This window comes from Cyrtonyx montezumae, unplaced genomic scaffold (genome assembly GCF_038088225.1).
Source record: "Cyrtonyx montezumae isolate F1298 unplaced genomic scaffold, pur_monq_1.0 scaffold_7, whole genome shotgun sequence".
Taxonomy (NCBI): domain Eukaryota; kingdom Metazoa; phylum Chordata; class Aves; order Galliformes; family Odontophoridae; genus Cyrtonyx; species Cyrtonyx montezumae.
The window spans coordinates 20,354,038-20,382,029 of NW_027072078.1; the positions used below are offsets into that span (position 1 = coordinate 20,354,038).

The 27,992-nt window shown below is 37.1% G+C and overlaps 1 protein-coding gene across 2 annotated transcripts; it reads left to right on the forward strand.

The window, feature by feature from the left end:
* The first annotated feature begins 598 nt into the window (after nucleotides 1–598).
* On the forward strand, nucleotides 599–27,987 carry IFIH1 (interferon induced with helicase C domain 1). Of its 2 annotated transcripts, XM_065751024.1 has the most exons (16): nucleotides 599–1,120; nucleotides 4,335–4,491; nucleotides 6,033–6,209; nucleotides 11,643–11,723; nucleotides 14,887–15,107; nucleotides 15,946–16,153; nucleotides 18,815–19,032; nucleotides 20,507–20,623; nucleotides 21,087–21,210; nucleotides 21,309–21,536; nucleotides 22,690–22,946; nucleotides 24,369–24,518; nucleotides 25,259–25,420; nucleotides 25,875–26,065; nucleotides 27,206–27,299; nucleotides 27,399–27,987. In XM_065751024.1, the coding sequence occupies exons 1-16, from the start codon at nucleotides 677–679 to the stop codon at nucleotides 27,579–27,581; spliced, it is 3,012 nt and encodes a 1,003-aa protein (XP_065607096.1). In that variant the 5' UTR covers nucleotides 599–676; the 3' UTR covers nucleotides 27,582–27,987. The 2 variants fall into 2 exon arrangements, with proteins under 2 accessions (XP_065607096.1, XP_065607097.1); XM_065751025.1 differs by lacking the exon at nucleotides 24,369–24,518.
* The last annotated feature ends 5 nt before the right edge of the window (nucleotides 27,988–27,992 follow it).

The window sequence follows — 27,992 nt, forward strand, 5'->3', positions numbered from 1 at the left end:
AGCGTTCAGTTTTGCCTGCTTGCAGTCACTAGCAGAGCTTGAATCGCAGCTTAAATGCCTTCACTCCAAGTCAGGTACCGGTTCGTGGGCATCACGTTACTGCTGGTACAGCTGCCTGAGCGCGGGTTGCTTTCTGCTGTGCTGTGCTCACCGTGCCCGCGGGAACCCGTCACGTTCAGTCTCTAGCATTTGAGGCTGCACCCGAAGGTCCGAGAGGCAGGATGGGACCGGTACATGGGTTTTGTAAAACGAAGCGTGACGTGAACGCATACGGAGGTGCAACTGGGGGTGTATTCTGAGCAGGGCGTGTCCTGCAGCTGGGCGCTGACCCTTCCTTTCGCCCAAAGCCACCACCTCTCCTCTCTCCCCCCGCGGTGCGCCCTGGGAGCTCGTGCGGAGACCGTGGATGCGCCGTGAGATGTGGCGCTGAGAAGTGAATGGTACACGTCAGTTTTGTTTTCAAACTCAGGGTTCCTGTTTCAATTTCCCAAGAATTAGCAATCAGTACTTCCAAATGCACTGCCCCGCCCTGCTGGGGCTGGGCGTGGCCGACGTTATGCAGAGAGCAGCAAGCGAAACCGAAAGGCACAGTGGGGCTCTTCTGCTGGTACGGAGCTGTTCTGCAGCCCCCGCTCCCGGCAGCAGCGGAATCTGCCCGGGCGCCGCCAGCGCAGCGATGTCCGAGGAGTGCCGAGACGAGCGCTTCCTCTACATGATCTCCTGTTTCAGGCAGCGGCTGAAGCGCTGCATCCGAGTGCAGCCGGTGCTGGACTGGCTGCCCTCGCTGAGCGCAGAGGAGAAGGAGATGGTGCGTGCGGCGGCACTGCAGCGCGGAGAGGTGGAGGGGGCCGAGGAGCTGCTGCGCGCCGTGGAGCGCGGCCCACGCGGCCCCGGCTGGTTCCCCGAGTTCCTGCTGGCGCTGAAGAAAGGCGGCTGCGACCTGGCCGCTTGCTACGTGAACCCTAGCCAGCTGCCCTCGCCCCGGGAGGAGGCCGACCACGATTTGTGCGTGCACCTGGTGCAGCTGTTGCACGGCACGCTGGTGGATAACATGCAGACCAGGCAGGTGGCCGAGAAGTGCCTGCAGTTGGGCATCTTCCAGGAGGAGGACATGGTTCGGGTAAGTGAGCCGTACTGGCAGTCCCACGGAGCTCGGCCGCTCCCAGGGACTGTGGAGCGGAGGGGAAGCTACAGCAAGAGACTGGCTTGCAAGCCCAAAAGTGAACGAGCATAGCCCAGCTTCACAAAAAAGGTCCAAGTAAGCCAGTGTAGGCCGTTTGTAGTGGGTCAGCCATCGGGATGCCAGCTAACAAGCAGGAAATGACAATGTCTTGGGTTAGAAGAGACCAGCGTGTAAATGAAAGTAATCTGGCCAGATTTATTGTTGTCATTTTGACACACAGCTTTTGTTTGGACCGTCAGTGTGCTCTGGCCCTGAGATGTACCCTGCAAAGTCATAGAGAATGCCTTCGCTTTCATTTTCTGCCCTACGTTCACTATGTAAAGCTGGGCAGAAATACCAGTTTGACAAGAGGGTGTTAAGTGTGATGAAAGCGTGTGCCAGCGTTTGCACCACTTGGCCAGGAATGGGTTTCCTGAACTACTGTGAAACCTCCTTGGAACCAAAATCAATGGATTCCCCCCAGACAGCATTAGAAATTAGAACGTGTAGTATTTGCTGTAGCAGTTAAGACAAAACTTGGTAAGCTAGTGGTTGGACTGTGTAGTATTTGCACTGTGAGCTTTGTATCAACTTTTAAAGTAGTTAAAATTTCAGTTAAATAAGAATCATGTTTAATTTCATCTGGTTGATGACCATCAGGAAGTGACGAGGGCCAGCTGCACCACAAGGGATGGGGAGCCAGGCGTGTTAACAGAGCAGGCAGAGGCGGGAGCCTTTTAGGAGGCTATTGGCCCAATCCTTAATGAATGTATATGTTCCCTGGTCATCTTTATGCTGCTTGTGCTTCTACTTAAGGCTCCTTCATTACTCTTCACAACTGCCAGTTTACTCTAATGGGACAGTCTTGTGTTTATCTTTCCCTCTGAGTGGAGAACAGAAAAATGCAAAGCAACGCAAAGTCTTCTGGGGTGTGTAGTTCTTCTCTTCTGAGACAGATGTACCTAGAGCTATCGATGATCCACAGAGTTGGAGCATTAACTCTTTAACTCTCAGTGCACTACGTGATGTTATGATGTGGAATACCAGTAACAAAAATCATAAAACCATGACAACCCTTCAGCCTAGTGTAGGAGGTTTTCACACTGCTCAGCCAAATTTAAGTCAGCTGCTTCGCCTGCACATTTTCGTGAATATTGAGCCTTGAAGACCTTCTGGAAGACTGTCCCAGGCTCTGCTTTTGGAACAGCACTTTTCTTTCCCTTGTGATTATGTGTCTGATTCTGTGTGTCATGACCTTGGAACTCTTTTCTATGGTTTCTGGCAATCACTTTCAGCAGGCTACTCTATTGTTTTATTGTACTGTATTATTATGTTCTGTCCTTACAATACAATATTTGAGAAGGGACACATTCCATTTTATTTATGGAGTTTTGTTAGAGATGAAGTCTGAGTTCTGGTAGGTTGTATTGCATCACTTCAATTCAGGATGGCTAATCTCTAAACCTGTGTGAACTCCAATTATCATTTCAAAATAACAATGATTATTACATAACCATTGTTATTATAACAATTTCAAGCATTACTGGTCTCTCAAATTAAATTTCAATTCTCTTGTTTTACAAGGTCTGCTCCAAAAGAAATTGTTATGCTCCAATATAAAGGAGGGAGACGAGGTTCTTTGATTATGTGTATACCCGGTGTGAGATTAAGGCATAACGGGTCAAATGTTAGCCCAACCAGTTTATTACAAATACTAGTTGCTTAGGGATATGGGGAAGGGAAGGTTGGCGATAGAAAAGAGATGAAAAACAAGGAGACTTGGCAGAAAGCAAGAGGGAAAGCGGTTTCTCCCTCAGAGAAGTCTCTTCTTCAAAGTCTTTGGTTTAGTGATGCCGAGAAAGCCGACCGAGCAACACTGAGTTATGTCAAGCAGCTATTCCCCTCATTACAGCACTGGGTACATGGGGGATCGCTCCACCAAACATGCACACCAAAGAAAGAAACGAATACATGTATAGAGAGAAACGAATAAAGGTATAGCATATGCATATTCATCACATTCCAAACTCTGGTTATCGAGGGGATTAAACCTAAGGGTCAATTTTGCCATAAATTTTCAAACCTTGAAGTGGGAGAGCTCCTCACCATTTCTGTGGGTGTTTTGTTTTAAGAAAGACATCTGTTTGGTTCTCTTGTTGGGACAACAGGATGTCTGTTCCGCTTTCTTATTGACAAGTTTAGCTGCCTTCACGTTCTTGTATTAGTTTGATTTATGCCCACTCCTATTTCTAAGTTTTGTTCTCTGCTTGTGTAACACATCTAGACCAACAGATAAATCAGCAGGGAGAAGCACCTTCAGTGCCATGTACTAGTATTATCGTCCTTTGCAGTGATCAGCTTCTCCTGTACCCTGAAAAAGACTACTTGCCCCTATTTCTACTTATCTTTACAACCATAAACAGAGACATTGAGGCGTCATGACAGCCACCTAGATGATTTGCAGTTTTCAATTAGAGTCTTAAAACCAGAAAGGCCTCGTGAAGCAAGCTTTGAGACAACAAAAGTAAAAAACAATTTCTGTCCTTCACAGGAATGCCTTATATTTTATTATTGAGGCCCTCAATGTCAGAGGTATGTGTTAGTGGTATGGCAGTAGAGGCTGAACGTTCCTACCAATATTCTATTATGTTTTGTTGCTGTGTGACAGATGGAAGTAGAGGAGCAGTCTGGCATCTAACATGGAAATGTGGATGAATAAAAGGTGTGCAATTAAATTCCTCCGTGTGGAAAAATGGCACCCATTAACCTCCATTGACGCTTGCTGAAAGCTTACAGAGACCAAACTGTGGATGTGAGCACAGTGAGGCAGTGGGTGGTGCAGCTCTGCAGTGCAAGTCAGGCCATGTTCCAGGTGGTCATGCACACTGTCACTTCTGCTGGTGCAGATTTTTATGAGCACAAAATGCAAGCTTTTGTTCATCACTGGTGAAAATGCGTAGCTAATGAAAATGACAGTGCTGAAACATAATACCCAAGAATTTGCTCTATCAAGTGGTGTTACTGTGCTCTTTGTAGGGGTTGTATTTTTTGTGGAAATAAATAGAAGGCATTACTTTCCTGTCATCCTATGTATGTATGCTATTCATACTACTCTGATGAAATGTTTCAAAATTCTGTCTTAGGGCTTGTTTGTTTGTTTATTTTTTGCCAGATTGATGCTGTTACTGACAGTCATGGGAACAGAGAAGGTGCAAGGGAGCTGTTGAGCAGAATAGTGCAGAAGAAGGATTGGTTCTCTCAGTTTTTGGTTGCTCTGCGTGAAACTCAACATGAAAGCCTTGCAGATGATTTAAGTGGAAATACAGGAGGTAATGATCTTATTTCACAAATACTAATTTATTTTTAAACATCTCTTTTTTGAATTATTGAAATAATGCAATATTTTTGAAATAATCCCTGTACAGTAATTATGATGCTGAAAAACCCCCTACATGCTAAAATACAGGGAGGGGGGGGAGATAATCTGTCCCCAAATTTCCCTTTTTAAACTGCATTCAGTATGTGCTTTATAAGATCTGTGACACTAAAGTTTTTAACAGATTATTTCACATTTAACAGATTTAGCCTTCTTACCTCAGGAGCTCACCAGAACTGTGCTTCTGCGGTTTTAACTGCCACATGTGGGACAAGTGTTTTAAGATGTTTCTTCTAGCTGAGGACAGGAATCAGCCTCTCTCTGACAGACTCAGATAGGCAGCTGCCATATTCAGTCATGTATTTCAAAAGTGTTTGAAAATTCTGGTAAGCAAAACAAAGTCAACCAAGTTAGAGACTCAGAAGGTGCTTCTGGATGAAAGTCAATTGCAGTAACTACTAAAATTATTTTTATACTTTTATTTTCAATTAATTTCAAACTTCATTTCTGAATTTTCAGTGTAGTGCAGGTTTTATACAGTAAAATTTAATTCAGTTGCTTGGTGCAATACTGAATGAATGCATTTATTCCAGAAATTCTCAGTAATCTTGAGCAATACAGTTTTTAAATAAAATGGTACAGATTAATATATGACTCATAAATTGTGTTGTTCTTACCATTCAGAAAGTAATGTTCTATGTTAACAGTCCTGAAGATTTATAGATGTGTAAAGTGTATGATTGTTGAAGCATCTACTTGTACAAGGTTAAAGGTAAACATTAGAGATGGTTCTCTTCCCAAAATAGCAAATGAACCAGCAGTGTTCATACACTTTAGCATTTCTGGTTAAACACCAATGATTTGTTACAGTAAAACAGATTACTGTTAGCAGATACCTGCACTCAGAAATTGAGAACTTTATTTTTAAAAAAGTGTTGGAATATAATCAATGTAATAATTTCTTTAATTTCTAATTACAAAGCAACTGACTTCTAAGTCTGGAAAACAAAGCTTCTGCACTTTTTACAAAAAGTATTTACAATGTATTGAACTGCATTTTTTTGCCTTTGGGGTATGCCTATTCTTAAATATCTTTAATAGTAATAAAACAACAGAGAAGACAAAAACAACTTCTGTATTTGGAATAAGACACAAAAATGGAAGAAAGGAAGACATTTTGGGAAACATCTCAGGATTTCTGTTTTATGGTTAGTTTTGATGTCCTGCTCCAAGGTGCATCTATTTATAAGCTTATATTACTGGGGCAATTGAAAAGGGCTGGTCCGCAATTCCATTTTTCCAATCTGTAGTGACCAGAAATAATAGAGATTTATGACCAACAATGTTATTAGTAAATATTTATAAAAACATAAACATTCCAAACTGGTATCTTTGCCAAGACCGTATGCCATGCCATTGTGTATTTTCTTTGCTTCACACTAAGAGGTATACTTTTTTTTTATAGAGCCATGGAATTTCATTTTTACTTTCTAGGAATAGAGGATAAAGAAAATGAGTTGAAGGACATTACAAGCAAAGAAACAGAAGCTGCAAGCCAACCAGAACATGCTGCAAAGGAGGATTTGAAGCAGCAAGAAAATTTGGATGATAGCTTTGTCAGGGAGGGCAGTGTATTGGAAGCATCTGTTGGAAAGAACTCTGTAGTTTCAGGTATGTCCACTAATTGGTATTTTGTTCTGGTCATAGTTAAATTATAGTGACTGGAAGTAACTTAAAGAATGTTCCCAGTTCATTAGTTCCCATCTTGCTCAGAAAAATAGGAGTATACACTACTGTCAAGATCTTGATTTCTTGGAAGTAGTAATTTCCATTTCTTTATATCATTATTTATATTATGGGAAGACAGATCTTTAAATTTGCTCACTTCAGTTCAATGGAGTTGCTCTAGAACAAAAAAGTTGTCATACTTCAACTAATTAATCTGAAAGGTATGAAAAATTCTTTACCTAAGGTAACTAGACTGAGCTAGTTCAAAAATCAGTTTGCTACCACAGTACAGACTGGCTGAGGAGGGCATGCCAAGAAATTGTCATGGCCTGTTGTTCATATGGATCCACTTATAAAAATGTGCCTAAGGAGTTGATTATAAGTGGTAGCAACAACCAGCAGCAATTCCCAGATATAACTGGGAACTGATGATTCAAACATATGTTGTGTGATTGAGGAACCATTTATATCAGTTACAAGTTCAGATGCAGCTCAAACAATAGCTAAAACTGAGATAAATCCTGCCTGAAATGATTTTAGTGGGCTTACTCAGCTAAAGGAGTAAGACAGCTAAGACTGCTCTTTTTTTTTTCTTTTTTTCGTCAAACATGAAAACATCAAGAAAAATTTGGCTCTGAAAACTGAAGTCTTTCAGTGAGTAACAGTAGTAGTTTATTTTTTGTTTTGTGTGATCTTGACAGCATATCACTATGATTTATAACAAGTAGTGGGTTATTAACTACAGCAGAAATATCTGCTTGTTTTTCCTGTGTTAGAGCATACTCTGGCATTATGAAGAAGAGATGCCAAATATTTATTGGTGATTAAGAACAGACTGAGTATCAAATCTTAATGTTAGTCAGTTAGGGTGCTTTCAGGTCAAGGCCTGGGGTTTTAATTGTTTAATTAGCTGAGGACAAGTTTTGATACAATCACAGAATAGCTTGGGTTGGAAGGGACCTTAAAGATCATATAGTTCCAACACTCCTGCTGTGGGCAGGTTTCCACCCACCTTTAGGTCAGGTTACCAAGGATCCCGTACATGACTCTTCTCAGCTAGCTAGAAGTACTAGCTATTAAGTAGCCTACCACAAGCTAATTCTAGCCTAAAATCTATGGTTTCTTTGATGAATTGTAGTGAAGTTAAATAGGTAGAGTACATCTGTACTAGTGATTCGTGAAGTTGAACAGAAAAGTTCAGTGAAATAGCAGGTGCTGAAGATGTATGTACAATCCTAATTCTGACAGTATGATTGATTTCAGTCTGGTGTGGGCTGTATGTCTGCAAGTGGCTAGAATGCATCTCATTTGGTTCCAGCTGAATGGAGTTTTTCTAGCAATCCAAACAAGCTAGTATGAACTGGAGTAGTATAAGTATGGACGATTGTCAGATTCAATTTTAATTTACACTTCTGATCTAAAACAGTCGTGTAGATGCAAGGTGGGAAGGGCTGTCAAGAGACAGCCTTGTGTGAAGATGGCTGTAGAGGAACTTGCTAATATTCGGCTGTCTTGAAGTGCAGTAAGCTTCAGCCTCTATGCACCTGTACACACAAACAAAATTGAAATCAATTCCTTTTTTAATATTTTTTCATTTACAATCTCTCTCATTAGCTCATAAGACAATTTCCAGACCAGGGAGGTGAAAATACAACTGGAACCCTGATCCTTTTTCCACATAGACTAGGAGCCCACCTACTTTACACTTTGATGTTGTCAGGTGTTTTGCATTATGCTCCCACCAGTCTTCCCTGTATTGAGATAGGTCTATTTTCTACAGGAAGAAGCTTTTTCAAATCACTTGGTATTACTACAATTTGCATTGGGTCTAAAGCTTCCCTTGACTCTTTTATGATTAGCCAGAGGGAGTCAAGGAGAGGTACTAGAGTATTAAGATTATAAAGAAAACATAGTTAATTAGGCTGAGAAAAAAAAAATAGAAAGATAACTGCATGTACAAAAACAGATCAAGAAATTTCATGCACAAAATACAATCCAAAAGCAGTTAATTTTGCAAGATCTGAAGGTGAAACACATAGATTGAGATTTCTGTTACCAGTATAAGGAACTCTAAAGAATTAACAGCTCTATTTTTCAAGTCCTGATTCATAAAATGTACTTGATGGGAACAAGTAAATTCTTTGCAATTCAAGAAAATTCTATGGAAATGTGATTTGTAGTAACCTTGGGGTTGCTATAAGGTGGTATCACTTGATTCATTTTTAAGCAGCGCTTTCAATAATGTCTTACAAAGTGTTTCCCTTAATGCCTCAGAATGGAAAAACTGCTCGTTACTTTCGAAGTATGACTGATTTTACTAAGCTGTTTATATTTTTGTACTTCACTGCTGTTTTTCAGTCCTTGAAACTTATTCTAAGGCATAAGGTAGTACAGGTCAGGAAAGACTTTCTAAAAAAAACATTAATGTTGCATAGATCTATGTTCTTCCCTGCATTTAATTGTCTTCATATTTTGTTATTTGTTTATGCAAAGTGACTGATAGTCTTTATGGGTTCACTGTGTTACAGTGTATCACTGTAAAGGAAAACTAGTTAAAATGTTGAATACAGCTGTTAGAACATCACCCTTTTTATTCTCACTGTTTTGAAATGGACTACTTTCCTTTTAAAATAATTTAAGAGAATTGTCACAACTGCAAAAGGAGAACATCGTGCTAGTGCTATTGCATAATGTTCTCTCGCCTCTCCTTAGGAAGGTGAGTGTTCTACATTTCTCTTTACCACCAATGTTTTATGTTAAGAGGTAAAATCACCTGTAATGCATCCTGAAGATTGTATCTGTGCACTGAATACGTTGTGAATACATATTCTCTGTTGCATATACATCCTTTAGTAGGTCTTGTTAGAGAGGAGACCACATGGATTAGGTAAATATATTTTTAGTTCTGTTTCCTAACTTCATGGATTCCTGGAAGGTTGAGATAGAGCAATGTCATTTTCAGCACTGGAATTCCTATGAATGCTGCTCAATAGCTTGTCAGATCTTTGAACATGGATTATGATTGGTGATATTTTATTCCATTTTCAGGACAATTCTTTCTTTTAAAGTGACATTAAATGCATACTGTTCCATAACAATAGGGAATATTTATTTAAACCATGCTCCCACTGTGAGGTTTTTTTGTTTTGTTTTGTTTTTTTAAGTTTCCTTCAATAGCAGTGATTTCTGGGAAACTAGCTTTTTTATTTAGGTGCTTGAAGTCTGTAATGCTCCTGCCCATCCTATGGATGATGGTGGTTCATAGCTATTTTACATACCTATTTATATAGAAGCAAATATATATATATATTTGTATATTGGTGATTAAAAAGGTCAGGGTGGGTGTGAGCCCGCTGTGGAAAGAAACTGGAGTCCTGGTTAAGAGGGATATGGGTAAAGCTAAGGTGTTCAGCTGAGGTGTTCTGACACAGTCTTCACTGGCATGGGCTCTAGCCACGCCACCCAAGTTGCAGAAAGCAATGTTAAGAACATGGAGAAAAGGTGCATCTGCTTCCTGTAAGTGAAGATCATGTTCGAGACCATCTAAAGAACCTGCAGGTACACAAGTCCATGGGACCCAATGAGATGCATCCATGGGTTCTGGTGGAACTGTCAGGTGAAGTTGCCGAGTCACTATCCACCTTATTTGAAAGGTCATGGCAGTCTGGTGAAGTTCCCCGATTGGAAAAGGGGAAATATAACCCTCATTTTAAAGAAAGGGAAGAAAGAAGTTCCAATGAACTATGGGCCAGTCAGTCTCACATCTGTGCTTGGCAAGACCACGGAGCAGATTGTCCTGAAGGCACTACTAAGGCACATAAAAAAATAAAGACGAGGTGATTGGTGGTAACCAACATAGCTTCACCGAGGGTAAGTCATGCCTGACAAACTTGATGGCCTTTTATGGTGAAGTTACAGCATCAGAGGATAAAGGAAGAGCAAATGATATCATCTACCTGGACTTGTGCAAAGCATTTGACACTGTCTCGCGTGACTTCCTGGTCACCAAATTGGAGAAAGATGGATTTAATGGATGGGACCAATCACTGAGTAAGGAATTGGCTGGTTGGTCACACTCAGCAAGTTGCAGTCAACGGCTCTGTGTCCAAGTGGAGACTGGTGATGAGTGGTATTCCTCAGGGACTGTTGTTGGGACTGATGTTATTTCACATCTTTGTAGACAATGCAGACATTGTGATTGAGTATACCCTCAGCAGATTTGCAGACAACACCAATCTGAGTGGTGCAGTCAATGTGCTAGAGAGAAGGGATGCCCTCCGGAGGGATTTAGACTGGCTTGAGAGGTAGACCCATACCGACCTGCTAAAGTTCCGCAAGGTCCTGCACCTGGATCAGGATGATCTCAACCATAGATACAGGTTGGGTGAAGAGCAGCTTGAGAGCAGCTCTGAGGAGAAGGAATTGGAAGTGTCAGTTGATGAAAGATTCAACGTGAGCTCACAATGTGTGCTTGCAGCCTAGAATGCCAACCATGGGCAAATGTAGATCACTTTGTTTCTTATGCACACTATAAGCTGAGTTTCAGAGTGCTGCAGGTAAGCTGACAAACAGTGCAGGATGAGTATGTCTACAGAATATTTTTCTAGAATTGTGTATCTCTTCAGATGTTAAAATGACTGAGGTTTCAAAAATCAGTATGAATTACCTTTATTGCTTAAAAAAAATCTGCAATTTATCGATTGACCAGGAGAGGGAGAGCTTAACATTAGAATATTAAGAGAAAACTTGCTGTATTTCTCTGTCGGCATCCAAGTTTTCTGTGAGGTTTAACAGAATTTTTGTTTCTGCTTTTGGAGGATATAATAATAATCCCTTTTTTGTGTTTTTTACTTGGGAACTATGATTCATGCTTTTTATGTTATATGAAGAAAAACCTGTTCTGAAAAAATTAAATTAAATTAAAAAAAAAAAAAGATCACAGCCCTGGTTTTAATTTTGTTCTACTGCAGATACAACACACAGAGCATAGAGTAAGAGAAATTTTGTCTTCAGTTTGCCAGCAGCATTGTGTGTCCTCCTGTCAAGTACATTTTTCTTTCTTTTTTTATTCTTCACCCTCTTCTGATAAAGAATGTAGGACTGTTGATGATCATGCAGATGGTCATGTACTTTACTTTTATGCAAGTAGGAAATAAATGCCAGATACACTTAATCATGAGCCTTATTTCTGCTGTTTTTTATTTTTATTTTTCACTCCATCTTTTCTTGAATAAGAAAGGAAATTATACCTTAGCCATCCCTGTCAGATGTTTGTCTAGCCTATTTTGACAAGTGAGAGAGTATATTACGCTCATTGGCTATTTATATTTGTATAGCAAATATGCTACACTACATTTGTTTCTGTTTCTTACTTAGAATCAGTTGTCACTGTAGGAGATACAAGTATCAGTAACTTGAATGAAAACCTGGGACAGAGCAGCACAACCAGCGATTCAGGTATGTTTCTTTTCTGTTGTTTAGTGATTGCAAAACAAGCTCGGAGCATAGGCACTATGTGGATGAGCTAAAATAAAAAATTGATGGAAAACTTCTATTATCTATTCCATCAAAACACTTCAAGTGCCAAACTTTTATTAAAAAAAAAAACAAAAAAACAACAGATACTGGTTTAATGGGTCTGAACTTAAGTTCTGGCCCCAAATACTTAATTTACTGGGATCCTCTGAGTAGGTCTTGAGACTCAGTGATGGAGTCTCGATGGTCAGTGATGCAGAGTCAAAATACATAGGCTAAAAGGAACTTCTAGAAGTAATCTAGTGTGGTTGTCTGTAGAGATTCTGCCACATGTATATGCTTCTTTCGTTCTAACAGAGAAGCTAAATTGTGCCTGGCTCCTGCATGGGGCAGTAAGAGGGAATAAATAGGGCAGATCTTAAAGGCATCTGGAAGTGAGGAAAAGCATTTCCTAGGTACCTGCAAGAACCATAGTGATCCTTTGGACCTTAAAAATTTTGTAGAACTATTTGTAAAAGCAACCTAATCAATGCTCCTCAGGCAGAATGCATTTACAGCTGGCTGTCACAGTGAACAGTCAGTTTTTGCCTACACAGAATTCAAGAATCAGTTTCAAAATCTAAATTTTAAAGTCTAGCATATATAAAGTTCGGTCTGAGTCTTTGTCTTGTACAAGATGAAGAAAAATCTGTGTGCTTGACAAGCCAACTCTGACTAAAAATACTAGTACTAGTACTAGGCCAATAAAGTCACGCTAATTGTTATATATTGTATGCCTGCAAAGTGTTTAATGGAAATGCTTTAAAATAATTTCAGCCTTTTTTTAATAGTAAAAATACTGTATTTTACAAGTAGAGAGAAAATTCAAGATGTTTCAAATCTCAAGTGAGATAGGGTTTTAGTCCTTACGTTGTTAGCTCTAAGGAATATAATTTGCATTGTTGTGTCAGCTGAGGTATGTCATCAATCACGTCGGACTTTTTCCTCACTACATCATAAGAAATGTCAGGACACACAAACCTCTGTTGTGTGATCATCAAACACACAATATCAGTTGGTCAAGCTTAAAAGGACTACTGGTACGTATCCACACATATATTTATGCTGTGAAAAGACTTCTGGAAAATCTCCTGATAAGTGAATTTTGCATTGGCTATGTCAGGCAGTCCAGTAGAAAAAAATAAATCACTACAGTTATGTGAAGAATGCAGAATGGATATTTTTTGCACTTACTGTTTTCTGTTTGTTCTGCTTAAACTTGGGTTTTAAAAAAATGTTTAAAAAAGCACTTATGCTTTTCATTGTAGCCTAGTAAACTCGGTTAGAAAAAGTATGAGAAAAGTATCTGTGGAGTTAAAGATGGACTTGTGATATTTATGGATTTTATTGTTTAAAGTTATGCCATGAGGCTTTCTATTAATGGAGATGTTTATGTAGCATCTTAATGCACTGATGTGACTTAGATTTTAAAGCAAATAATCATGTGGTTTTAGTTGCAATGCAAGTATCATTTTACATTCGAGAAAAATGTTGAAATTAGTACAATAGTAGAATAATTATTATTCTTCTTTTAGCCCAGAGCAGAAGTTGATATGAGACTTGTAGGAAGGCGGACACTTTCCCTACAGTTATACTGTGCATGGTTAAAATTCTTTAGTGCAGTCATATCCTCTGAAAAGACTTTTGTATTAACCTTTATCTTAACAGAGGCTGAGGAAACTAGGAGGCAGATAAGTTAAATATTTTTTAGATATAGACAGACAGTTGAGGATGTTAGGATACGGAAATTTATCTAAACAGATGGGTGATAAAGTGCTAGTTTCAATATAATTGAACTATTGAATTTAGTCAACCAGAAAGCAAACAACATTCTTCCTCAAAAGAGAGTAGTAGAAGTCAGATAAGTGACAGCCAGTAATCTCTGGTGTAAATTTCCCTGTGTTCCAGGTAGTACTGCTCTCACGCTTCAAGTCAAAACAAGCAAAAAACACTTAGAAATGGTATTCAGGTGTTTCCATCAGCAGTATTTTATCAGTATTTCATCAAGCTTCATTACTTCTTGTTAGTTTAATTTTATTGAATGGAATAAGAGGTACTAGAAAAATACACTTCTTCTGTGTATGATGTATCAGTAATAAAAGCCCCATGATTCTTCATTTAGTATCACTGGAGAATAAAGCCGTAAGGCTTTTTTCCTCATTTTTAGTCTAGTAGAATTTGTGCCTCTTTGTCACTGAGAATCGTACACGTTCAGGCTAAGTTAAACATATCAATTGATAAAAATATATGCCCAGAACTACACTGAAATAAATGCTTCTTGTATTCATATATGTAGTTAGGAAGTCTGAAATTATATATAAGCTCAGAGACCTGACACAGTTTTCTCGCTGCCTGAAATTATGTGGCAACCCTTTTAACCTTTGGATATTGTTTGTTTTATGTGTGAACAACGAATCTTGATTCTGCCTACATTTTGTGTTTTGATGAAAGGTCTTGCCTTTAGGTGGTAAATGTGCAGAGCCTTTTATTGATCAGCTCAGGCTGAATTTTGTATGAGCGAGTTAGGTGGCAGAGCAATCTACCATGAGTAGGTAGTCATGCTCTGCAGTTAGCTTTATCACGCATGGGCAATTGAATTTTCTTATCTATTTGATCTTTATACTTTATAACTCTCTTCGTCAATTTTTAAGCAGTCCCTGTAACTTCTTTCTATGGTTCCATTTTATTTTTTTCTTTTTCTGGGAAATATTTAAAAAGCTTGTTCACTTGCAGACAAATAAATAAGAGCATCACATACGATTACCTACATTACAAATACTGCAGCTCTGAACACAACGTTTTTTGTTTGTTTGTTTTCAGTGCTTCTGAATTGTATCAATTGAATTCATAAATGATAGAAAATATTAACATACATGAGTGAAGACATACAGTGATCTATTCTACCTACCACTGATAATTGGAAAGATGTAAGCAATTCTGATCTGAAGTTGCACAGGTCCACAGAACAGCATTTCCCATCCTAATATGCCATGTCTCTATTTGTAAGATGCATCTAACAGTGAATTAACATTTTTTACATTTGTCACCGGTTTATTATTCTGATGAATATCTCTGGTTTGATATTTAATTTTCTCTGTACCCTTAGGTGAAGATGAAGCAGAGAGCAGAGCTTCACCTGAGCCAGATCTCGTCCTGAGAGATTACCAGATGGAAGTTGCAAAACCAGCACTGAATGGGGAGAATATTATAATATGTCTTCCTACAGGCAGTGGCAAAACCAGAGTGGCTGTTTACATTACCAAAGATCACTTAGATAAAAAGAAGAAGGCATCAGAGTCAGGAAAAGTTATAGTACTTGTCAATAAGGTATGTTGAACTCTTTAAAAGTAGTGTAATACTTGTCAAACCTCGTGCTTTGTTAGTAAGAAATTTCTAAAATGAATTTCTGCAGATGCAGCTGTGTTTGAAGTTATATAGTCTTAGACTGTTATCTCCATTATATGGGAGCAAACATGAATGATTTTAATTTACTGCTATGCAAGTGGGAATTTACCTTTGTCCTAATAACTACATTGTTGATAAAATGTATTATACAGTGTTAGGATTAATTAAATTAAAATGACATCTTAAAAAATGTATTTTTCACATTCTGTGTTTGGATCTATTAATGAAGGCCACCTAAGGAGTCACACTAGTTAAGCAATATCTTGTCAGATTTTCTGATAATTACTGTAATCTTAACATCTAAATTCAGAGAGTATAATTTAAACTCAACTTCTTTTATTGTAATATTGATGTATATAAATGCATTTAAGAAGATTTTAGAAAGATGAGAAGATTTCTATTCTCATGGAAGGATATAGATTGAACAGTATGTCATAAGCTCAGCTGAAGAGACAGAGCATTCATAGTTTGTTATTCTAAGACAAACTAATTTGGGGTCAGAAAGTTTTCATAGGAACAGTTGCAGGGGAGGGCTTGGTTTGTAGATTTTTAGTGTTTACTTTTTCTTTTTTCTTTTTTTTTAATATTGTACTCCATAGTGAATAAGGGGGTATTTACTTCTTTTTTGTTTTTTTTTTTTTAAAGGATATTTCGTACAGAGTATACTCACCTAATAATCGTGCAAATAAGCATGTGTTTTCAGTTGTATTTATATTCTGATTTAAATTCTTTAGGAACTGTTGTTGTTGTTGTTTTTCAGGTACCATTAGTGGAACAGCATTTACGAAGGGAGTTTAATCCATTCCTGAAACACTGGTATCGGGTTATTGGTTTAAGTGGTGATTCTGAGCTGAAAATTTCATTTCCTGAAGTTGTCAAAAGAAATGATGTCATCATCTGTACTGCACAGATCCTGGAGAATTCACTGTTAAATGCAACTGAAGATGATGAAGGTGTCTACTTGTCAGGCAGGTTTTTTATTCTGGCATTTTTACAGAGGTGCTGAAAGCATGACTGTTCTGGAAAACTACAGATAGAAATTGTGCAACATTCAGTAATAAATGTTTTTTTCAGATGTCTGTATTAAATGCAAGCTATATTCTGAGAGTCAAAACCAGACCTTAGATAATGAGCATGCAGGTTATTCAAGTCCAATTTGAATTTTGCAGTTACTTGTATTTCCCATTTTGTATAGCTCAAGTACAACATTGTGCAAATAAGCTCTACTGATCGGTGTTTCTGAGCTTAGTAGAATGCTGAATAAATGGATTAAGAAAAAATCAGTAGAAGCACAGTAGTAGTAGTAAGTTTGAGAAATATAATGAAACATGAGAAAGAAGCCCATCTGTTATAAAAGTTGTGTTCTTTAAAATCTTAGCATTTTGCTAACATGCAGTTGTAGGATTAATTCTAACTGCATTCAGGCAGCTATAATGTCTTCTACAACTGGTGAAGGAAGTTGAAAGCAAAAGGCATGTAAGTTGAGTGAAATTATTTGCCCACAGTACTAAAGTGGCAGATATTATTGGAGGATCAGAAAGGAAACGTTATGATCTGCCAGTGGCTGAACAAAACATTGTTTCAGCTTCAGGACTTGGGCTGCAGATCCTCCTCTGTGAAAAGTTTTCCCTATACCTGCGTGTGGTAACTTTTTTCTAGATGGAAAAGGGTGTAGCTGAGGGGAGATCTATGATGTTCAAAAAAGGGAACTGAAGTAACAGAACTTGTGCGATTGTTAAAATGTAGCAGAGAAACCTGATGTGTCAGCTAGTGTCTCTCAGTGTCTAGTGCTATTCGTAGTACTGCTTTATCCAAGCCTACTCTGTACAGAGTCCCTCAAGTATCCTAGAATTGTATCCCCTCGTACAGAATGTCTTTTTATTAACATAGGTGGAGTATTACAGACTTTATTTCTTTATTTCCTTTACACTATCTCTGAGTACACCTACACAGCACTGAACCATTTGGGAATGCTGTTTAGAGGTGATAAAGCACTTCTACAGAAACTATTTGCCTGATAGAATTGAGTTAGGTCGCAAGCACCCTGTGTCTTCATGGCTGTGTTTTTTGATTTTTTTGTTTTGTTTTGTTTGTTTGCTTTGTTTTTTTGAACAAGTTTCACAATTTGTAAAGTTTCCTTCATAAGGAATTATATTTCTTTTAGAACTGCGATGGCCCCACAAACAGTACCCCTATATTCCCATGTTATTACACCTGTGCTAATAATTTCAGCTGGACCAAATCAAGCAAGCCTGAACAGAGCCAGTTCTATTTTTATGGTTACAATTTTGTTAACTCAAAACCTGCACAAACCATGCTAATTACTTATAAGTATTTTATTCCTAGTTTCTGTTCATACTTTGTTCTTCTGTTTCCACAGAGGCCTGCCTGTGGACTTTCTAATTCTTTTTATCAGTTCCTTAGTATGATGTGTCAGGTCTTTCCTGAGTAATAGGGTGCAAGGTGGAACATAGAAGGTTCCATGGAAGTGTGAGAAAAAAGTTCTTCACAGTGATGATAACACAATACTGTAACAGGCTGCCCAGAGAGGTTGTGGGGTCTCCTTCTCTGGAGACATTCAAGATCCACCTGGGCACATTCCTGGGTAACATAAAGTAGGTGTTCCTCCTCTGGCAGGGGAATTGGACTAGATAATCTTTTGAGGTCCCTTCCAATCCCAGACATCTTATGATTCTGTGTTTCTGAGATAAGAATAGAAATGTATATTAAAGATATAATGATCAAAACCTGCAGAAGTAATTCCATGTTGACACAATAACTGAAAAACGGATAGTATTGCTTCTGAAGTCTTGTAATATATATAAATGTTACAAATAAATAGAAATTTGGATTTGAAACTGTACTACTCTCATCCATATTGGCTTCCTAGACAATTTGTGTCCTTCTATTATATATTTGTGTCCTTCTAAAACTATTCTTAATTTTTTTTCAATCATATAGTACTCTACCTGTTGCATGTAAATATGATCTGACTGAAAAGCACTGAACCCTTATCTGAATCTTCATCAGTTTCCTCAGCTACAAAAATGATGGGTAGTGTCCATGCCATCTGTTTTATTTCCAGTGACACGTGTAATGTGTGTTATTTGGACAGGAGTGGTGCAACAATCTATGTGTGTCTATAAAATCATATTTTGACCAGCACAGGACTTTCTGGATTATCTGAAAGACTTCTTACATGTTTTGTTTGCTCGCACATATAGGTGGTATGTTTTGTCACATGTATATATGGTTATATGAAAGATAGAACAGAGTAGAACTGAAATATGTTCTTATCGCTGATTATTATTTGTTACGGTGGTTATTACAGATATCTGTTTGAAATTCTTCATGCCATTCGATTAGTATTGCAAAATAGAAAAGCTTTCTGCATTACATAAGGTGTGAAACTACTTGGTATTTCAGGAGAGCAGTAAATATTCCGAAGTTCATTAAATATATACAGCTTCCATCCACCCCTTCCTCAAATACTTCAAATATTCTAATGAATACTTAATATTCAAACAAATAAACAGTCTTTTTAACACTGGCCTTATCTGTAAGATTTATTCAAACAAATCTACATTTGAAAGAAAATTAATCGTTTTTTGTTCTGTGTTTTTCCCCAGATTTTTCACTCATCATTATTGATGAATGCCATCACACTCAAAAGGAAGGTGTTTATAACAACATTATGCGACGTTACTTAAAAGAAAAGATCAAGAACAGAAAGCTGGCAAAAGAAAACAAGCCTTTGATCCCACAGCCTCAGATTCTGGGACTTACAGCCTCACCTGGAGTTGGCGGTGCAAGAACCTACTCAAAAGCTGAAGAACATATTCTGAAGGTAAACTGCCCTTTCATTTTCAAATCTCTGTTGAACTGTTGTTTTGCTAAAGAAAAAGATTATACTATCAGGCTGCATATATATCTTCTGAATTTTTTTGTGTGTATGTATACATGGGAATTCCACTTAGAGCCAGTCAGCAAATTGTCCCGCTACAAGTTAATGGAAGTCACTACACAATTATAGGCTACGCACGTGAATCAGGAAGTAAAAAGATTGGCGTCCTTGAAAAAAAATTCTCGAGATTCAAGGCAAAACCTACATAAAACAGATACTTTTTTTTTAATTAATACAATATTTTTCCATTGCTGGATAAAAATTTACTGTGTATTTTAAGACCTAAAGAGGTTACAGTATTTTACTTCTGTATTTCTTGAGCAACTAAACTCTGCTTTTATGTGGGTCCGTGAAATTGAAAAGCAAAGTTGTCTACTTAAAACAAGCCAAAAAAAAGGTACCTATGAGAGGAAGGTAGCAAGCGTGTTTATTTTCAAGTTAGGGTTCTGTTTGAGAGGGGAGCAGCTTGTAGTTGCAGAAACACGACTGGACATAACTGGTTAGATTCTGTACTTAAAACAGCTGTGATTCCAAAAGGAACTATTTTACTTCAAAATCAATGGATTCATATTAGTGATACAAAAGTAGAATTTAGCACAGTACTTCAGTGGATATTTCTGACTGTAAATTGCACAAGAACAAAATGTGAAACTGATAGATGAAACCTGCAAGAAACTGTTATGCTCTATTGAAATACATGGAAGTTTTTGTCTCAATACACCTCATAATTACAAGCCAGGAGGAAAGGAAAAAAAAATAATCTGTGAAATCTTAATGATAAAATGCTGGTTTTTCTGTGTAAAGCAATGTAGTCTGAATTTGTAAGCTCAAATAAATACTGCTCCAAATACTGTAAAGGTTGCCTGCCAGACAATGAAAAAAATGCCAGCTCACAAAACAAAAATGCACATTTAAGGAAATGCTCATGTTTTCTCAGGAGAGAGCAAATACAGAAAAGTCTGTTTCAGTTGTACAGTTAGTGTAGAAATTTTCTCCATCTTTTCAAATCATTTCAGATCACTTCAAATTACTTTCTACGTATATGTCAAGATTTTATTTTTAGGATAACAACATGACATTTCTTTTATTCTGTCATCATTCTTTTTATTTATTTGTTTAGTAGTGTAACATATTTTCTTCTGAAGTATGGATGATATATTTTCCTTTTTACCTGCCTTGCACCCTTATCTGCAAGATTTTTCTCATATGCAAGAATCACTTCCAGCCTAAAAAGTAGAAGTAATATTCCTAGCTTTGTCAGATTTTCATCAAAGAATTTGCCTTTCTCATTGCCATTTTTATAGGAAGAAAATGCATAAAATTAAGGAAAAAACAATATAAATGAGAAGGTATGTTGCATTACTTCATTTTTTCATGTTAAATAAGTCAAACAAAAATATATATTATTTTCTTACAGATCTGTGCCAATCTTGATGCATGCAAAATTATGACTGTTACAGAGCATGCCTCCCAGCTGAAGGATCAGGTGAAGGAGCCATTTAAGAAGACTGTGATTGCAGATGACAAAAGAAGGGTATGTTTTATCAAGCACATCTGTGTTGATATTATGTTTCCCTTTCAAAGGATGGTAATGCTGCTTTGCTTTAGATTTACTGTAGTCCATAGAGCTATTTGAATATATGGTTGTTGTTTTTTTTTTTAAGTGTTTCCTTCGTTTGAATGGAAAAGTATTAGTAAAATAAAATAGAAAGTGAAGTTTTACATATTTGCTTCTGTAGTTCAGAAGAACAAAAGACCTTCTGAACCATGTTTGTATGTGGGTGTCATTATGCATACTGATAATATTCACAGCAAGGTTTGTATGACGTTTTGAACTGTTTTTTTAATAATTGTAAATGCACTTAGCAATCTCACTTGGCTTTGAATTTAAGATTTTAGGTTTTAAAAAGCTTCTTAATATTGTATGAGCCAGAATAGTTTGGTCCAATGTTTTTCTTGCCAGAGAATACTTGCTTTAGTAATATATTTCTTTGTAGGATCCGTTTAGAGAAAGAATTATTGAGATCATGAAAGAGATTGAAAATTATTGCCAGCTATATCCAAAATCTGAGTTTGGCTCTCAACCATACGAACAGTGGGTGGTTCGGGAAGAGAAGAAAGGTAAGCGTGTAGTGAAAACAGCTTGGCTTTGAATTTGTCTGTTTCCGGAATTTTTAAATGCGTGCGTGTTGTTTTTCGTTTGTTTTGTTAACCTTTAGCTGCAAAAGAAGAAAAACGCAAGGAACGTGTCTGTGCAGAACACCTGAAGAAATATAATGATGCACTGCAAATTAATGATACCATCCGTATGGTTGATGCGTACAATCACCTAAATAACTTTTATAAGGAGCTGAAAAGGAAGAAGACAGTATGGACTGATGACGATGAAGAACCATTAGTATCAAAACAGGATGAAACAGAAGAGTTTCTATTAGGTTTATTTCATGGTAAGCTTGAAACACGTGGTAATTCTAAATATTAGAAATTGATTTGTATCTGCCCGTTAATTATTACTTCATAGAAGATTGTTCTATTGTTTATTATGAAAATAGATATATGGATGTCTCCATTCATAAAGTTTGAAGTACGTTAAACATCCAGTGTGATGTTACACAGTCTGGTAGTGACAGAACAAGGGGGAATGGTTTTAAACTAAAAGAAGGGAGATTATGTTAAATTATAGAAGGAAATTCTTTACTCAGAGTGCACTGGCGTAGATTGCCCTGAGCAACACTGGAATCACCATTCCTGGAGGCATTTAAGGTCGAGTTGGAGGGGGTCCTGGGCAGTCTGATCTACTGGGTTGGAACTGGATAATCTTTAAGGGCCCTTCCAATAAAGACTGTTCTATGATTCTATGATCATGTTCAAACATGCAGTAGAAGTTCTTCAGTTTTGGCCCAAGGACACATCCTTTATGCTCATTCTACATAAAAATTGTTCTCTCATTTTTTTTACAATGAAACATCCCTGAGGGTGTTCTGACAAGTAGATAGAACGTACATACTATTAAATACTCTTGAGGGAGTGTAAGCGGCATTCACTCAACCTTTCACTGATCGTACTGAAATGTCTATAAAAGCTCCAATAGAGGAAAGAATGCAGCATTCCTGGTGTGCATTGCACACTGCAGGTTTCCACTGAGGCTTCCTGCTTTTCTGAGAGTCCCAGGGACAAGTTATGTCTATAAATATATGTGGGAATTATCAGCACTGATGACTGTGCATATTAATCTGTTTTTCCAGGTAAGACCTTTTCAGTTACTTTTATCAGTTACTTTATCAAAACATAAGCTGTGTTTTAACTCCTTCGTGTAGTGTGCCTTGAACATTGCACAAGTCTTGGTATTCAGACAGTTTTTCTTTTGCTTATTCTCAACATGAGATGTAGGCAAAGTGTATGTTAAAAGTTAATGGCAATTTATTTTGATTGATCAATGTGTTTTTAATGAATGTTGAAAAATGAACGTGCCACAGTTTGAATTGGATATGAATTTGACATGCTGTTTGAATTATATGGAAAGATGCTCTTGGTTATTTTTTTTAGAGCTTTTACTTTACTTGGTTACTTTTTCTTAATTCACATCTAATATTTTTAAAGCAAAAAAGAAACAGCTGAAAGAGTTGGCTAGAAAGCCAAAATATGACAATGAGAATCTAATGAAGCTGCGAAACACTTTAATGGAAGAGTTCACAAAGACTGAAGAATCTAGAGGAATTATTTTCACAAAGACTCGGCAAAGTGCCTTAGCTCTATACCACTGGATTATGGATAACCCAAAATTTGAAGAAGTGGGAATCAAAGCTCATTATCTTATTGGCGCTGGACACAATAGTGAAACTAAACCTATGACTCAGGTACAGAAATATGCACTGTGGTGTGAAAAACTTGCACGTATTTTGAGAAAACATTCTGTTTAATACTAGTATGAAGGACTGCAGTTTGGAGCCTAGAGTTATGCTTTCTCATCTGCCAGTATCTTACAGTCATAAGCTGTAGCTTAGGTGTATAAAAATATTTTATTTCCACTAGAAACAAGGTTTTTTTGGTGCTTGGATTCTATGACAGTAGGGGTAACAGGCAGTAGTTTCCTAGAGAAGTATGTAGTCAGTAGGGTCACAAGTTGTAGCGAGTCATAGGAAGAAAAAAAAGTGGACAAAATGTTGGTAGAAAATGTAAGACAGTTAAGTAATTTGATTTATAGTTCGGTGTCTGAATTGAAAGATAAAGTGAATCACAACGCTAAAGATGGCTTTCTATTTCTGCTATAATCATTTAAGCAATTTATACAAATTTATATCTGCTCTTCACACTGATAGTCACTGAAAGAAAATTCGTCAAAATTCACAATGAAAATTTAAGTTGGTGAAATCTCACCCATCTCATACCATTGTGTTATCACACTCTTCTTTCTGATCATTTACACCTATGAATTTAACAATTTCCAAATAAAGTACCTCAGTGTGCTAGACTTTTTGCTTTTTACACCCTGTAAAATTGCTACTTCAGCACTTAAGCAAAACGGATATTACTGCAGAGTTCATTTATTTCATCTCTTTTAGATTAAAAATTACATATATACAAACTTAAAAATAAGCTTCTTTTCTGGGAAAATTTGTTCTTTAATCACTACTCCACACTACATAAATCTGATAAATAAGCCTCTACATTTTGAAACTGACTATATAACTATTAGTGGGCTTCTGTTCTTCTGCTCGAGCTTATTTGAAATGCTCAGCTAATTCAAAAGTTTGTATTTTGAATACTTCATCTTTTATGAGCATCATCACTGTGCTTTTTGTTGCTGTGCAAAGTTATTGTAGTTATTATGGGGAATTTTAAGTACTTCGGAACTTGACTTGAAAGTTCTGAATACTATGCTTTAAGATGAAATTACTAAAGTGATGAGTATTCAGAAACTGTTAGTAACTACTTAAGAAACTTTGTAATTACAGAAGAAAGTATTGTATCATCAAAACCTATGGCACTTCTGAAATGGAGTCATCAACTACAACATTCCCAGCTCAGTTACCTTTATAAAAATCATTTCTTCTCCCTCCTCTCTCACAAATAGCACTGAACCCTTATTATATTTACAAGAAACTCCTTGTTTGTGATCTTGAAAGATGCTTAAACACAGTTTTTGAAGTCACTGATGTTCACACTCTGATGTGATTAAGCTAGAATTCTTTAATTCTCTTCATTACAGGAAACTAATGTCAGAAACTAATACTGAAAGTTAATATATTGATTATTTTTATTATTATTATTATTTACAGAATGAACAAAGGGAAGTCATTGATAAATTCCGAGTTGGAAGTATAAATTTACTTATTGCTACTACTGTAGCTGAGGAAGGCCTAGACATTAAAGAGTGTAACATTGTTATTCGCTATGGTCTGGTCACCAATGAAATTGCTATGGTGCAGGTAGGAGTTTACTGCATACCTAACTGATTTTTAAAAGTGCTTTTTATGTTTGGAATACACAAATGGTGAATCATACCTACATCTGTATGTAATAAAAAATTTGGCTCCATGTGGAGCAATGTAAAATTTATTTAAAGCTCTACACAACTAATATGCTGTCTTATGCCTAGTGTGCATGGCTGAAACTTTCTGTCTTAGTGTAATGTGGAGAAGATGGACTTTTAAGTTTTTTACAACCTTAATGTATTTACGATACATTCATTGCTTTAATAACCACTGGGCAATACATCCGAACAGGTACAGGTCTCCAATATAATAAATGAAATGTGTATATATAAAGTCATTTGTTCTACCAACAACTAAAAAGGGATAATTGCATATCATAATATAATTTGTCTATGTTCTTACTTAGTCTGTAAATAAGTTTGAGATATTTAAATGCCTGCTTATTTTTTTGGTGACAGAATACAGTTTCTGCTTTGCAAAATATTGTGCTAATGACAAATCTGAATTCTTTTTCATGGGTATTTTTAATGATAATAGAGAAACAGTATGTGGTATTGACTGATTCTTTATCTGGCTAAATGGAAAGAAAAAATTCTTTGTGGAGTCATTGCATAAAGGAGTGCAATAAGACGGTTGTACCTGTAAGACTATAACATTGTTTCAAAAATAGGAACAAGTGTTCGATGTTGCAGGGAATGTTGGTTTTTTTATACTGTATTCTTTGCAAATTGTAGGCCCGTGGTCGAGCTCGAGCTGATGAAAGCACTTATGCACTTGTGGCATCATGTGGCTCGGGAGCTGTGGAACGCGAAGATGTGAATGTTTTCCGTGAAAATATGATGTATAAGGCCATTCAACGTGTCCAGAGGATGCCACCAGAAGAATACTTAAATAAGGTATCTGTTGTAGCTATGTACTTTGCCAGTGAAGAGGACTGATGGCTCTGCAAGAAATTCCTTCATAAGGAATGCTTTCTGCTATTATGAGAAGAAAAATGTTAGCTGCTATGTATGACTTCGAATAATTGTTTGACATTTGTTTCTGGGCCTTTAGAAAAGTCTGCTTTTCTGTTGGCAAATGGAGTAAGTTGGGAAAATTGATTAAAAGTGTTGTCAGTGAACTCAGTGAAGTAGCTGAAAGAGAAAAATACTGCTTTTCTATGTTTTTTTTTTTTCCTTTAGAAGACGTGTCTCATTAGACAATTTATTTTATGCTGAAAGCATCATTGTAAATTAATTTTAAGAATATGTTTTACTTGCAATGATTTGGGATTTATGGAAATAAATGTTTAGATTTGTAAGTCTGCTATAATCATCCCAGTAGAATGTTCTCTTACCGGTATGTTTCTAGATTCAGGACTTCCAGTTGCAAAGTGTAATGGAAAAACAAATGAAGGCAAAGAGAGATCAGCATAAAATATATAAGAAGAACCCTTCACTAATAACCTTCTTGTGTAAGAATTGTCATAAGCTGATATGTTCTGGAGAGGACATACAAGTTATTGAAAATATGCATCATGTCAGTGTAAAAAAAGATTTCCAGTAAGTGTTTATGAACCACTTTGTTTCTTTCAGACAAACAGATTTTATTTTCAGCTGGTTGTGTAGGGCCTGTAATTGTTCAGGCCTCGGGAGAGGGGCAGGGAAAAACAGATCATTTTCCAATACTGCCAAATCCTAATCTCATTAATACCACTAACAGACCTCAGTTGAATGTCTGAGCCGTGACCAGTGACTCATAAACAACATGTTGATCACGAGCTATGCATGTACATGTTCATGCTAGTGACACACCTCCTATATATCTCCTAGTGTTCTTGCTTTTTTGTATCTCTATTGCAAGAGATTCCATGCCATCTTGTTTGTTAAACATTTACTTATGGTAAACAGTGCTGGTACGGCAAGAGGTGACTTTCTTTTCCCTCTCATAATAGAAAGTACGAATGCAAGAAAATGTCTTAATTTAACTTCAGTTTATCATAGTATTTTTATAATGGGTATAGTGTGTTACAAATAAGTCAAAACAGACAGCAGATACCATCCTACAAAGTTACTGTCTTGAAAATTTGCTCTTTCATTGAGATATGTTACTGGTATAATCTTAATAGACTTCAAATTTGAAGAGTTTATGAGAAATTAGTGCTCATATGTTGTAAAAAATTGTTTGTATGTGCATATATGTATATATATATGCATTGAATCTCCCTGGCACAAAAAAAAAAAAAAAATGTGCCAGGAAGATTCAGGTTAGACATTAAGAAACACTTCTCAGAGAGTGGTCAGGCACTGGAATGGGCTGCCCAGATTGTTGGTGGAGTCACATTCCCTGGAGGTATTCAAGAAACATTTAGATGTTCTACTGGGAGACACGATTTAGTGGGAAGCATTGGTGATATGTGGATGGTTGGACTGGATGATCTTAGAAGTCTTTTTCAACCTTGGTGATTCTATGATTCTGTAGTTTCATAGAAGGTAGCACAGAGTACATTTGTATGTCACCATTACTTAAAAGCATGTAATAGGACCTTCTTTTTTCTTTGGTTCTGACTGTGCACTACAGGCAGTTTACTGCTTCTAGTTCCTATGTCTGACTTCAACAATATCTGTCACTGTGTGTTTAAGGCCACGTGCAGCATTGAGTGACCAGTGTATTCTGACTCATGTTCTCTGACTGCTTTTCAGAAATCTTTACCATAAAAGAGAAAATAGGACGCTGCAAGATAAGCATGATGATTACCGGACAAATGTGGAAATTATATGTAAAGACTGTGGACAAGTGAGGAACAAATTCTTTTCATGCTTTTGTTGTTTGTGTCTGTCTTTCTGTGTCTAATGATAGTGTGTTGTCTGAAACATGGTTTCCTTATGCTTGCAGGCTTGGGGAAATATGATGGTTTATCGAGGTCTTGATCTGCCTTGTCTAAAAATTAGAAACTTCGTGGTTGCTTTTGAAGACAAGAAAACAAAAAAGGATATTGTCAAGAAATGGGGAGAACTGCCTGTCAGGTTTCCTCACTTTAATTATGCAGCTCATTGTCCTTCAAGTGATGAAGATTAAGGGCTCAGAATGAAAATAAGACTTTCAAATTTTCTCTGGCTGCTGTTTAGAAGCTCCTGTGTCCTGTAGAGTTCTGCATCATAAACACTATGAAGGCTCCCAAATTCCTTTAAGATTGCCTTCATGAGGAGAACAGACTCGAAGATGGAGAAGGACAAAGTCACGTGGTAGCTGTCTGCACTTCAATTAATAGTGATATTCCAGGACAAAGAACAAACGAATTGTAGTAATGTGCATCCATGGGATGAATTTCTTTCTCAGCATTGACCAGTGTGATTTGACAACACTCAAATTCATGTTCGGTGGCCTATCTTCAAGCACATAAGACAGACCTCTTGAGACTTGCCATGGTGATTGTTTTCAGTTCTACTTTCTTCTATAACCTTCATAAAGATAAAAGGTTTTAAAAAA